The following is a 12,613-nucleotide window of genomic DNA, read 5'->3' as shown; positions in this document are numbered from 1 at the left end:
CTTATAGAAAAAAAGGATGAACAGCTCTCCCTAAAACTGAAAACAGGAGCCTACACCACTCCATCTGTTATTGTGCAAATCAGTGTATCCCATCTTTATGACGCGTGTCCTGTTTACAGCTGTATTCCATCTCTAATAATCAACCGCTTTCTCTATCTCACCTTTTTTTTAAAAAACAAATCGGTGCCCATTACACTTACAACTCTACCCTCATTCACCGGTTTTACCGGTCATCCCTTTTCCCTTATATTACCCTCTTCTCCCATATATAAATCTCCACTTCTTCACGTTTCCTCTTCATAAAACCACACCCAAAAAAAAAAAAAAAAAAATGTCCAATAATATTAGTTCTAAGAAAGATATGGATCGGGTTAAAGGTCCATGGAGCCCCGAAGAAGATGAGCTTTTACAACACCTTGTTCAAAAACATGGGCCACGAAATTGGTCACTTATCAGCAAATCAATTCCAGGTAGATCCGGTAAATCTTGCCGGTTACGTTGGTGTAATCAGTTATCACCACAAGTAGAACATCGGGCTTTTACAGCTGAAGAAGATGAGACTATTATTCGGGCCCATGCTCGCTTTGGTAACAAATGGGCCACAATAGCCCGACTTCTTAATGGACGGACAGATAACGCCATTAAGAATCACTGGAATTCAACTTTAAAGAGGAAATGCTCTTCTTTAAGTGCTGATGAAGGCAACGAACTTGCTGATCAAATATTTCAAAATCAACAGCCACCGTTAAAGAGATCTGTTAGCGCTGGATCTGCTATGCCTGTTTCGGGTTTCCATTTCAGTCCAGGTAGCCCGTCGGGTTCTGATAGTGATTCAGGTAGCCTCCACGTGTCATCATCATCTCAATCTCATGTTTTTAAACCTGTTGCTAGAACTGGCGGTGTTTTTCCACCGTCGATTGATATCACATCTCCACCGTCGATTGATCCGCCGACTTCTCTTAGCCTTTCGCTACCTGGAATCGACTCAGCCGAGTTATCGAATCGATCGGCTGAGTCGACTCAGTCAAGAAATCCGTTTCAGTTACTGCCGCCAACGCCGCCGCCGCCGCCGCCACCACAGCAGGAAGACAAGGTGTTCGTGCCGTTTAGTCAGGAGTTGTTGGGAGTTATGCAAGAGATGATAAAGACGGAGGTGAGGAACTACATGATGGGAGTTGAACAACAGCCTCATCAGCAGCAGCAGCAACAACATTTTCAACAACATCAACAGTTTCAGTTTCAGCAGCAAAACCATCAATTGCCAAGTGGATTAGGGCTAGGATTGTGTATGCAACAAGCTACTGATGGTTTCAGGGATAGTAGAGCTGCTAATAATCGCATGGGAATGAGCAAAATCGACTAGGGATATGAGAGGAGAAAGAAACTGTCTTTGTTTCATTCTCTCTTTGTTTTTAGGGCAGATGTTGTCTTTAAGCTTCAAAAGAAGAAATAGTTTTGGAGTGTTGTACAGGGCGAGGGGGAGAGTATAAAGCCAAGTTCCAGTGATGGCAGAAATGCAAAGGCTGGAACTAATAAGAAAAAAATACCAAAAAGATTAAAAAAAAAAAAAAAGAAGTTTTTTAATTTATATTCAGGCAGATTAGAAACCAAGAAAAACTAGCTATAAGTAAATATTATGTTTTGAGAAGACCTACTGCTCAAGGAAAGCGAAAATGAAATCTTATGGGAAGGATTTGAATGAAGCAAAGTTCTTAACTTTATTACTCTCACAAGTTATTTATCTTTACTTTTCAAATTTGAACTGAGAACATAGAATATCTTTGAACCTTTTGGGTATCATGGAACTGAAACCGAGAATTGAATTGAGGACGCCTAATGTCATAGCTTAATGGAATCGTATGTGGTATTTGGGAAGTCGAATTGCTTTTGTTTTAAGTGAACGAACTAGACGCTTAAGTAATTAGCCGGAAATGATAAGAAGATGGTAAAGAATGAATTTAACCAGACAAAAAGAATAAGAACTGCACCAAGAATCACTTCCTTTGTTTCTCTGTGGAGTAAACTTATATTTTTGCAAAGGAGTTAAAAATAGAGGAGAGCTGCATTTTTCATTGTGCATATGCCCAAGAGGTAAGATTTGTGCATACTGGTTAGGCAAGATTTGCGTACATCTTGCCCTTTTCAAACCCTGGGAGTACACTGGTTATGTTGATGTTGTTGTAGTCACCATCTGTATCGGTGTCTCTTCCACAATGGAGAAAGCGTTTTGTCAGTTATAAGTTCTCAAATTATATCAGTTCCACCACCTTTGACATTAAGGTTCAGTTAATCATTATCGGTCTTTAGTTCCGTGGGAACTGTAAACACATGAAATAAAATCTATTGGATTATCATAACTGAAATTGAACGTTGCACGTTTGACCAAGTTATTCAGATAAAGATAAGACCACAAAGCCGTTATTCAATAGGAGACTTGTAGAAATGTGGTGCAAGAGGAACAACTCATGATTAATGGTTCCCTAACATCTTACTTTAAAATTAGATGCATTGCTGGTTGCTTCTTCCAACCAACTTTTTACAGAAAAATTTCAATACAACCTAATACCATGGGAAGTTCAGAAACATGAACAAGAATATACATATGACTGATTTGGCTTCAACCCTCCACCTGGCAATCTAGTTGATGAGGAAATTCAAAATGCACGGTGTATTCTTCACATCTTGAATCCTCACTTTGGGTCACAGGAAGAAATTAGTCTCCACTCCGTCTCGCAACTGGGAGGTGAGCAGCTAAAGAGCAAGTCCATAATCACAAATGTGCTGCTTGAATGGTGCTAGGTAGTGTGCCGTGCCTCAAAAACATAATTAGAGAACGCAATCTGTCCATGATATGTGAAATATCCTCCTTCCATGACCATGTTGGAGGGTTTAGAGCACGAACCGAATTGAGACAAACAAGAAGTGTGCCACCTTCATGCAAGAGCACCTGCAAGTTGACATACCAGATCAAATGAATTTACTAAGATAACACCCAAAGCTACGGTGAAAAAGCACTTTCTCATTTTCCATCGTTGCAAGTCCAGCAGAACGTAACTCTTATGAGTCTTGCCTACTCTTTTTCCACAAATAGCAGGAATTGGATCATTAGAAATAAGAAAAATTCACGTAGGTAAACTTGTGTTGGACCTAATAGCTGCAGAAAGACTAACAGCAGGAAACTGAACAGATACACGGATTGATCGAAACAATATGGAAACATTTATCTGGAATAGAGTCATACCGTCAACCAGAGTGGGAGGAAACCCATAACTGATGTAAGAGATGCCACAAAAATACTACACAAAGCAAGTACCACATTTTGCTTGATCTGTAAGAATAAGGGCCGAGTATCAGTTGCAAATAGAAAGACACATGTTGATTACAGAGGAAGGGAAAGGAAATACCAAGGATGTTGTTTGACGAGATTTGGCAACACAAAATGGGACACCAGAAATATTGTCTTGTAACAACAGTATATCAGCAACAGATATAGCAGCAGCACTAGCTCGCTCAGCCAGCACAATACCAACATCAGCTGCAGCAAGTGCTGGGGCATCATTGATGCCGTCCCCTACCATTATAAGGCCACCTGCTCAGAAGCATAGTAATTGGTTAGCTAGCACTGCAAGGACACGAGATTTACTGTGAAAAGTTTTAGTTGATTAGCATCTATTCAATTTGCACCCGGTACATCTACATTTCTGGAACCCTAAAGTCCAGAGAAATGAGAATTATGACAAAGATTAACTTATTTGTGATTTCTCCTTGTTGCCATGAACATCAAAATAACTTCGAGAGCATGTTCTATTACGTCCAGTTTCACCTATAAGGTCCTCTTATTTAACACGAGTGAGTCCCTGCAGAAGCATATGCGAGCTTGATTACCTATAGTGCTTAAAGTTAACTTTACTTCTTTAACATTATTTTTTTGATCAAGAAATGAAACTATTCAAACTTCTTTAACATTATTTAAATTAAATTGTCCTTAGCTATTTTGAAAACATTAACATAAAGTCGCTAAATCAAGATCAAAATTTTGCGACAATTTCAATATTTTAAGTCGCAGTTCAATGATTTGTTGCATGAAGCTTTTTTTTTTTTTCTATTTATTTGTATGTCTCTTTTTCTACTTATTATTTTATATCATTTTAAATTTCTTGTTTGGTGCTAATTTTCCAGTCGACTGATCCAAAGATCTTAAAACACAGTTCGATCTCCAAAAAACTTAAAGAGGGAATTTACAAGGAATGAAACAAACTTGAAGTTCTTAAAAGTACAGCACAAAAACCAAAGAAGGTCAGATTAGTAGTAGAACGAGAGGATTTTCGGGATTTGCTGCTACTCATTAAGCAAAATTTACCAGGAAACTTATTGAATTAAGTTTTAATAAAAGAAACAGCTCAGGAGTGCTATTGCTATGAACTCACTATAGTGTCATTACATAACATGAAATGAGAGCCCAAGAAAAGGAGCAAATTCAGAAGGGTCAACAACATTTACTCCCATGATGTTTTAAAAGTCTAGGCAAGCTGTACGGGTTAAAAAGAGGCAAATGACACCTCATTACGTAGAACCACCGGTTACACAGATATTACTTGGCTCATAGAACATTTGTTAAATTCTAAAGAGGAATTTCAGCCACAGCTTCCCAGTCTATTTATTACATTAATCTGGTGACTTCGCATGAGTAGTTTTTCTTTGTTTTTGATAAGTTGTCACTTGGCATGTTTATTCAGATGCGAGTTAAATATGAACATGAACTAGTTAAGTGAGAGAATGTACAGAAGACAAATAATCTTTTTGTTTAAAATTTGGAAATCTAAATGGGTCAGAAAAACCTGAAACGAGGACCTCTCCTTGCCAGATTTTGTGACTCACCTGTATCCCTGGAAATGCTAGTAACGTGATAAAGCTTATCCTCTGGCTTTAGGCTGCAGTTAACTTCTTCGATGCCCACTGCTTTAGCAACTCTCCATGCGCTTGCCTCATGGTCACCAGTCAACATTATGACACGAAGTTTAGCTTGATTCTGCAATGTCTGTACGACATCTAAAACTCCAGGTCGCGGCTTATCCTCAAAGTGGAAAAGAGTTACCTGGTGCCAAGACAGAATCAGCAAAATGGTATGTGCACTGGGCTTTGGGAGAGAAGCTTGAGGGAAATTTATTACAAGAGATAAGTATCAAATATTTCTACATGAGAACGGTTAAGATATTACTCCCTCCGGTCCAAAATAAGTGTCCACTTAGCCTTTTTATTTTGGTTCCATATAAGTATCCACTTACATAATCAAGAAGGTATTAACTTTATTTTTCCAGATTTGACCCTATTTACTTGAGGCAAGAAATAGGCAAGAGTCTTAATAATTAAGGTTAGTTTAGTCAAAATACCTAATTTTTTTCTTGGAGTTAGTGTTTTCTTAAGGGGTGTGAAAAAGGCTAAGTGGACACTTAGGGAGTACTAAATGTTATGAAGTACAAGTAGCTTATTGAATCCAATTGAAAGAAACCGAAAAATCAAAAAATGAAAAACCTTGGTGGTCATAAGAGCAATGTATATTTCTGTCTTAACTACTCATTAGAAACAACTGACCTTTTGATTATTAACAGAGAGAGCAGCACGGACAAAATCAATTCCATAAGATGATGTGCTTACTGCCTCCTTAACTCTTCTTGATTCATCTTCAGAATGGAAAAGTGAGGTGATGTATTCCACAGAACCAAGAAAAGCTTTGCATGGTTTACCGCCTCCAAGTCCTGGCTATAAGACATATAATGAACAATCACTTAACTTTTTTTAATCAAATTAAGAAACAGCTTTTTTTTTTTTTTTTTTTTTTTTTTTTTGTTGGGACAACTGTGGTGTTCTCGACTAATTCCACAGGATACCTGTTACCTCCCACCAACACAGGTATTGGGTAACCTGTCCACCAAGGCTTGGACAGATGAGAAGAAAATCACCTAGTGTTTTGCTACTTGAAATCTCATGGTTCTCAACCCACTTTACTGACCACTAGGCCACACCCTGGGTTGCTTTATGTAACAACAAATTTAAATATTGAATGGAGAAAATTAAAATTAATAGTGAGCAGATATGAAAAAGATTACCTCAAAGCTCGTAAATGTTGCAAAGATGCCTCTACCAGGTAAATTCTCAAAACTTTCAACTGAAACTGGAGGAAGGTCTTTGCCTGTGCTATGATCTACAACAGCTCTGCATGAATGAAGAAGCATTAAGAGGTCTAAAGGACTTCTAAGCTAGACTCACTAAAAGGTGATAGTACATAATCGTAACATTAGAAAGGAGTAGGCGAGCATTCAAAATTCATATGAAGAGACACATCAAATTAATAACAGACAAAATAAGATTATGAATAAATAAATAAACAAATTTATAGATACTTATCAGTCAAACCACCTTCCAATTGGGTGAGTTGTACCCCTCTCCATTGCAGCTGCAACAGCAAGTGCTTCTTTCTCACAACTGCGGACACAACAAGAAGCATATTCTTTTCCAACACTGCTAGCATGCCCATGTATCGGTTCAATTGCTTTGCACGTGAACTCCCCAGTTGTCAATGTACCAGTTTTGTCAAATGCAATACTATGGCATGAAGCCAAGGCATCAAGCACCTGTCCACCTTTAAGCAATATCCCCTAGAAAGAAAATTCACCACATCACAACCTGTGAACAGAAATGGCTGAGGCTGAAACAACATATAATAATTGCTCTGCTCAGGTCCTGGCAATAACATTATAATAGTAATGGGATGATTACAGTACAAACATACTGTAAGACTATGATGAGGTATTATACAAGTTTGCCAGAATAGGAAACTATATAAAACATAAAAATTAAAATTAAAAAGGCTGGTGAAAAAGATTTGACTCCACAAGGTTAATAAGTAGACTGTCTGCCAATTTGAAGAGCTACCCTTTTTGCACAAGCACTGATGGCGGTTGCGTAAGCCAATGGCGCCACAGCTAATGCACAAGGTGATGCAGCCACCATGAGGCCCAATGCTCGATAAATTGATCCTCTGCAAGCTGAAAAAAAAAAAAGACACTAGATAACCAAACGGTACACAGATTATACGATGAAATGGATACATCCATATAGAAACATCCTGCTTTTCACTTGCATTACAAATCATAAAATAGGATCTACTTGATACTAGGTAAACAGTTAAGCAGATGCCTCCACAGAGACCCGAGCCCAAGCCCAAGCATGCACACAAAGTTCAATAAAAGTTGTTTTAAAATCCATTTAACACCTAAAAAAACATATGTATTAAAATCCCTTTTTCTTGATTGGAAGGTATATGTAGTAATGGTAGAAAGACTGCTGTGGATAGCAAAAACTAAGCACAAATAAAAAAGTATATGTTCAAAATAAGACTCCTTAAAAGTACCTGCGGTACTAAAGAAGGGCCACTTGAAAAGAAATGGACCAAGAAAAGCAACTGCTAGAGATAACAACACAACTGCTTTACTGTACTGCTCGCCAAATTTATCAAGCCATCTCTGGAGTTTTGGTTTACTCAGCTGAGCTTCTTCTGTCAGCTGCACAATTCTGCTGAGCATGGACTCTTTCCATGTCTTCTTTGCCTATAAGATAATCAATGATCACAAAGATTGAATTAGACCAATTAAAGTGGGTGGTTTTAAAATGACAATGCTTTAGTTCAAAATCCCTTAATTAACTGCTTAACATTGTTTAGAAAATAGGACTATAACTTTTGAGTTACCAACTTCACTTTACGACTTTGAAGTCGCTTAACATTATGGTTTTAGATAATAGTCGCTAGTTGATCTAAGGACTCTTGAATGACATCCTTATGGATTTGCAAGTCTGGGAGTTCTAGAATCTATAATATTATAGATAATCAAGGAAGTCGCTTACTGGATATCAATTTTAAAAGTCACTTATCCATTAAACTTTATATCATAATGCATCATAGTTCCTTATTGCAGCAATTTTTGCTTAACACTACTTGTACTCAAACATCTCTTAGGACAGATGGAAAGAAATGGATGTCTGGAATACGGGTTCATCAAGCATATGTCTCCACCTTATTACGGAATCTTTCTCAGGGAAGATAGTAAACCCCGTTTTTTATCTGAATACTCCACAACTAAAATTAAACCAACAGATTGCAAAATCAGTTATATTAAAAGTGACCATTGTTCCAAAACTAATATGTTCCATCCCACATAGGGAACATGTCCAACGCCTCTTTTTAGTAATGCTCTGTGATTGTATAAGCCACTACAAATGTCAAACTGCTAATGTGACTATCAAAGTGAGCATAAGCAACTCAGCGATCAACTAACAAGTTTCTATATTACAAGCACTAGATGGACTGTTTTTCTTCTTCTTTTTGTTTCTACTTTTATAAATCATTCTGATAGTTGACACAGGATTATGCAAAGGCCATGGAGGATAATGTAAATGTAAAATAAGGAGATATGCTAAAAGGTTTGGGTCAAGGAATAAACGCAAGGAAATTTTTTAATCTAAACCATAGATTAAGATAGACAAATCCTCCCCTTTTCGCAAAGAAAAAGAAAAAAGAAAGAAATATATGTCTTCTTTTTAATGCCAACGTGGCGACAAACTGACTATTTTCTTAACCTGTTTCATTTTAAATCAATTGAATGCAATCCAAATAATCGAACATTGAAGGGCATACCTTCACTATCAACATACCGTCCAAGTTTCGTGCACCTCCAGGAATACTGTCCCCCTCTTTCCTATCTAAAGGTTTGACTTCTCCCGTCAAATGCTCAATAGTAATTGTTGATCTACCTCGGGAAACTTCACAGTCCACCGGTACGGACTGATCAAAGCAACAGGAAGAGTTAGACAAGTATAGAAGCTCACCACAATAAAAAGGTTGAAGCGCAAAATGTACAAGTAAAATCCAGAATTAAAGGGAACCAAATACAAGTTGTAGGAACAAAATTTGATCATGAAAAAAAAAACATCAGTAACTTTTTCTATGAATCAGAATAGAAAGAATGATTCAAACAGTAGCAAAAACAAAATACATTAACCCAAGAAATCTAGAGGTATAAATATTTAACAGGCCAAAAATTGTCTAAGGGAGTGGTCTTTCCCATCTAACAGTCTCTCAATAATTTTACTAGGGATGGAGGGCTTTAAATAGCCAAGTTGAAAACAAAAAAAATTGCAGATTAAAATTCAAAAGACTTAAATTATCTCAATTAAACTTATCTAAGTAAATTTAAATTTAACAAAGACTCCTACTACAAATAAACCAGACTTATTATTCAAATCCGCAGTAACAGAAGCAATTGTCACCAGTTTAATTATTGGTATGCCTTATAGATGATTGGGTGACTTTTGTAGAGAACCATGTTTTATTGTAGGCTCTCTACGTTTTGGTATACTGGGATTACCCTAACATCAATAAAACTATTTACGTTATCAAAAAAAATTATTAGTATGTCTTGTACTGCAAATCATAAAAGTTGCCAGACCACAGACGTATAGAGAACTTGGAACCCATAACACACGTGACGCGCTGCTATTTAATCTCTCACTTTGTTGGCTCAAGTAGAAGGTGCAAGCTATAAAAACAACCTATGATAAAAGTTTTCCGAAGGAATAAATTGCACAGATGTGGAGAACATAACATTTCATGCAAAAGAAAGAGACACATAAATAGAAGAGTTTTAAATGCGACTAAACCCAAAAGAAAAGTGGATACAGACCTCACCAGCTTTAACCAATATAAATGAGCCAATTTCCAGGTCACGCACAGGAACTTCACTATATGTCAAGTCAGAGAAACTAGGCAAGGTTTGATTGTCTACATGCAGCACAAGAGCAAATTCTGGATGGTTTTCTTTTAATTCCTTTACATCACCCTTGGAGCGGCTAGTGAAGTACTCTTCAGCTGCACTGACAAATGTGTATTAGATAAAGAAGTTCTAAGTCCTTCAGAAAACATTCCCAAACTCTTTACTTACCTATATGAGCCAAATTGAACATTGCCAGAAGCAAGCCACCTTCCAATATGTTCCCCATAAAAACTGATGCAAAAGCTGCGAGAGCCATCAGTACATGAATATTGATTTTCCCACCAGTAATATCCATTAATGCATCAAGTGATGCTGAGACCTACAATAAAGTGAAATTTCAAATATGACACTTGCCTATGGAATTACAATATTTCATCATAAGAGAACACACAGTAATTGTACTTTTTTTATACATGGATTTACACAAATTAATATCCACAACATCATACAACACGGTTGAAGTGATGCAAAGATATGGAACTTGGGCTAACTCAACTCCAAAAGCTAGCTCATGAGGGAATGATTGCCCAAGTCCATATAAGCAGACTGCCAGTCCATTCCCAAGCAATGTGGGACTCTAACCCAGTCTAACACCCCCCGTCACGCTTCAGGGCCATGGAGTGTGGACCGAGAGCCCAAATGTTTGGATGGACCTGACTCTGATACCATGTAAACATATGGCACCTGGACCTAACTCAACCCCATCCTGAGGACTTAAAGGATCCTAAATTCATTGTTCTCAAATGCAGGGAACTTGACCCCTTGTATCCGGTACTAATTCTGAAATTCAGAAGGGCTACGTCTATAGTCTAAAATTTGTGATTAAAACAGATTAGACTTATGAATTATATCGTAACACTCCTGCTTAATAAATCTCATTATAATGAGGATAACTATTAAGAGCCTAAGCATTTGAAATTCGAGTATCTCTATAGCCAAAATAGCATCCCAAAGTCTGTATTATAAGCTAGGACTGCATAAGAAATAATCATTCAATTAAACAAGTGAAATAGAGTACAACTAAAAGGATTTGTGATTATATGAGGAAAGACATAATTACCCCAACGAGAGGAAAGGCAATAAGAGTGAAAACACGCTGAAGAGGCAGTACAGCTGGCTTGGGAAGAAAGTACGGGCAAACACCCGCAGCAATAAACAAAGCAGCTGAGCAACAACAAAGCTCTAAATGTTCTCTCAAGAAATTCGCCAATTGAGTCCATCTAATAGCAGTAGCAAACTTAAGAAATACCTCCTGGAATTTTGTAAGTTTACCATCACCTCCATCATGCCCATGATGATCATGATGATGATGATCATGACCATGACTATGCTCATGATGATGATGATTATGGGAGGAGCAGCTGCAAGCAGAGCAGTGGATTTGTCCACGAAATTTTGTGGGATTGCGAATGGAAATTGAAGATTTGTTGGTTTTAACTGTAGAGAGAAGGAGATTACGATTGACTTTGAGTTTCCTTCTAGATTTGTAGCGTGAAGAATTGATCCCTGTGAAGGAAGTTGAAACACGCAGAGCTTCCATTTTTTTTTTTTTTTGCTCCAATATTTTTCACTGAATACGCTTTCTTTTTGTCTTTTTTCTTTCTCTCAATAATAATGGAGGGGGTTTGAGTGGGGGCCTTTGGGGATCTTGCAAATTGCAATTGTGGAGTGTGGCTATTGTTGTATCATCTGCGCAACACTATGTGCTCACTTTGGAATTGGGGGTTACGGTCTAGTCATGGATCTACTTGTCAACATTTTGTGCTTTCAGGGACATTTTTGACAATTTTGGGTTAGCTCAGCCAGTTTTTGTCTATTCTCCAAAGGTGAGGATATGTTTTGTTAAAATGATTGCTATAATTCTCATTTTACATCAGCCAAAGGCGATCTCTAACGCATTGACCGCGGATGCACTGTGCACGTTTAAATGTTGTCTATTAAGAATAACTCTCCCTTCGATGGGATAATATATTACTCTAGTACTAATACAGAAAGAAACTACAGCTCAGAGTGTCGTACTCAAATTTGAATATTATTGGCTTTACAATCACTGCTATCTAAGTGAGTTTATTTTAAAATTCGTCTCCGCATAAATCCACAACATACATTTTAAAAAAAATAAAAATCCAAATTACCTGTCTTACTAATATGTTACTCATTACTTATGCACCTACCTCCTCACCTACCTTTTAAGGTCCTGCGGGAGACAAAATTTAATACTTGTGTTTTTCACGTTACCAAATTAACAATGGATGGCAGTATAGCACGATCCACTTTGAAAAAAAAGAGAAGTTGACCTTCCGTTTGCTGTCCATTCCGCAAACTAGTAAGTTTCCAGCTCCATATATCCCTTTACCGGTGAGTTACTTTTAAAAATTCAACGCCGGTAAATTTCCGTATCTATTGTTCCCCTTTACAGTAAAATCTACTCATATCTTAAAAATACCTTTTAATTCCTATCAAGTGTCGGATATAAATACTGAGTATGGGATTTTGCAGCACAAATTGAAGGTCGAATAACAACTAGACTATTTGATGTGGAGAAAAAGGGAAGGAAATGAAGTAAAAAGTACAAGTACTGAAAAGTGTAAACGGGAGAGATCATGAAAGAGAAATAAGTGGGTCCAAATTCATCGAATTAATTATTTTATTAGGACTACCAACCAAATTCTCGGGTATTTATGCAATGTGCTTATAAAGAAATAACTAAATCTTTTCTAAACGAGTTCCGCCTTTCAAGGTTAGTGAAAAGAGGATAATGACATGAATCCCCACACAACAAATGG

General features: G+C 37.3%; 2 protein-coding genes across 2 annotated transcripts; one reads left to right on the top strand and one right to left on the bottom strand.

Annotated features, from left to right (window-relative positions):
• The first annotated feature begins 280 nt into the window (after positions 1–280).
• On the top strand, positions 281–1,721 carry LOC132043517 (transcription factor MYB44-like). Its single transcript, XM_059433995.1, has one exon. It carries the CDS (start codon positions 332–334, stop codon positions 1,361–1,363), a length of 1,032 nt encoding a protein of 343 aa, XP_059289978.1. The 5' UTR covers positions 281–331; the 3' UTR covers positions 1,364–1,721.
• A 683-nt stretch (positions 1,722–2,404) lies between these two features.
• Positions 2,405–11,635, bottom strand: LOC132043516 (probable cadmium/zinc-transporting ATPase HMA1, chloroplastic). The gene is made up of 13 exons (XM_059433994.1): positions 10,888–11,635; positions 9,996–10,146; positions 9,738–9,922; positions 8,693–8,839; positions 7,412–7,607; positions 6,934–7,046; positions 6,418–6,656; positions 6,108–6,213; positions 5,593–5,760; positions 4,879–5,095; positions 3,405–3,589; positions 3,242–3,328; positions 2,405–2,947 (listed from the first exon to the last, which is right to left on the bottom strand). Exons 1-13 carry the CDS (start codon positions 11,365–11,367, stop codon positions 2,771–2,773), a joined length of 2,451 nt encoding a protein of 816 aa, XP_059289977.1. The 5' UTR covers positions 11,368–11,635; the 3' UTR covers positions 2,405–2,770.
• Between the last annotated feature and the right edge of the window lie 978 nt (positions 11,636–12,613).

The sequence above is a fragment of the Lycium ferocissimum genome, unplaced genomic scaffold (assembly GCF_029784015.1).
Source record: "Lycium ferocissimum isolate CSIRO_LF1 unplaced genomic scaffold, AGI_CSIRO_Lferr_CH_V1 ctg258, whole genome shotgun sequence".
Taxonomy (NCBI): Eukaryota; Viridiplantae; Streptophyta; class Magnoliopsida; order Solanales; family Solanaceae; genus Lycium; species Lycium ferocissimum.
The sequence above is the reverse complement of the archived record's forward strand: the minus strand, read 5'-3'. Positions and strand labels throughout refer to the sequence as shown.

Bases quoted from the DNA above. Each gene is read 5' to 3' on its own strand.
- LOC132043517 (XM_059433995.1), top strand. From the start codon at position 332: ATGTCCAATAATATTAGTTCTAAGAAAGATATGGATCGGGTTAAAGGT.
- LOC132043516 (XM_059433994.1), bottom strand. From the start codon at position 11,367: ATGGAAGCTCTGCGTGTTTCAACTTCCTTCACAGGGATCAATTCTTCA. The intron at 9,923-9,995 runs GTAAGTAAAGAG...TTGTCAGTGCAG, and splicing joins GTTCAATTTGGCTCATATAG to CTGAAGAGTACTTCACTAGC. The intron at 5,761-6,107 runs GTAATCTTTTTC...TATGTCTTATAG, and splicing joins CAACATTTACGAGCTTTGAG to CCAGGACTTGGAGGCGGTAA.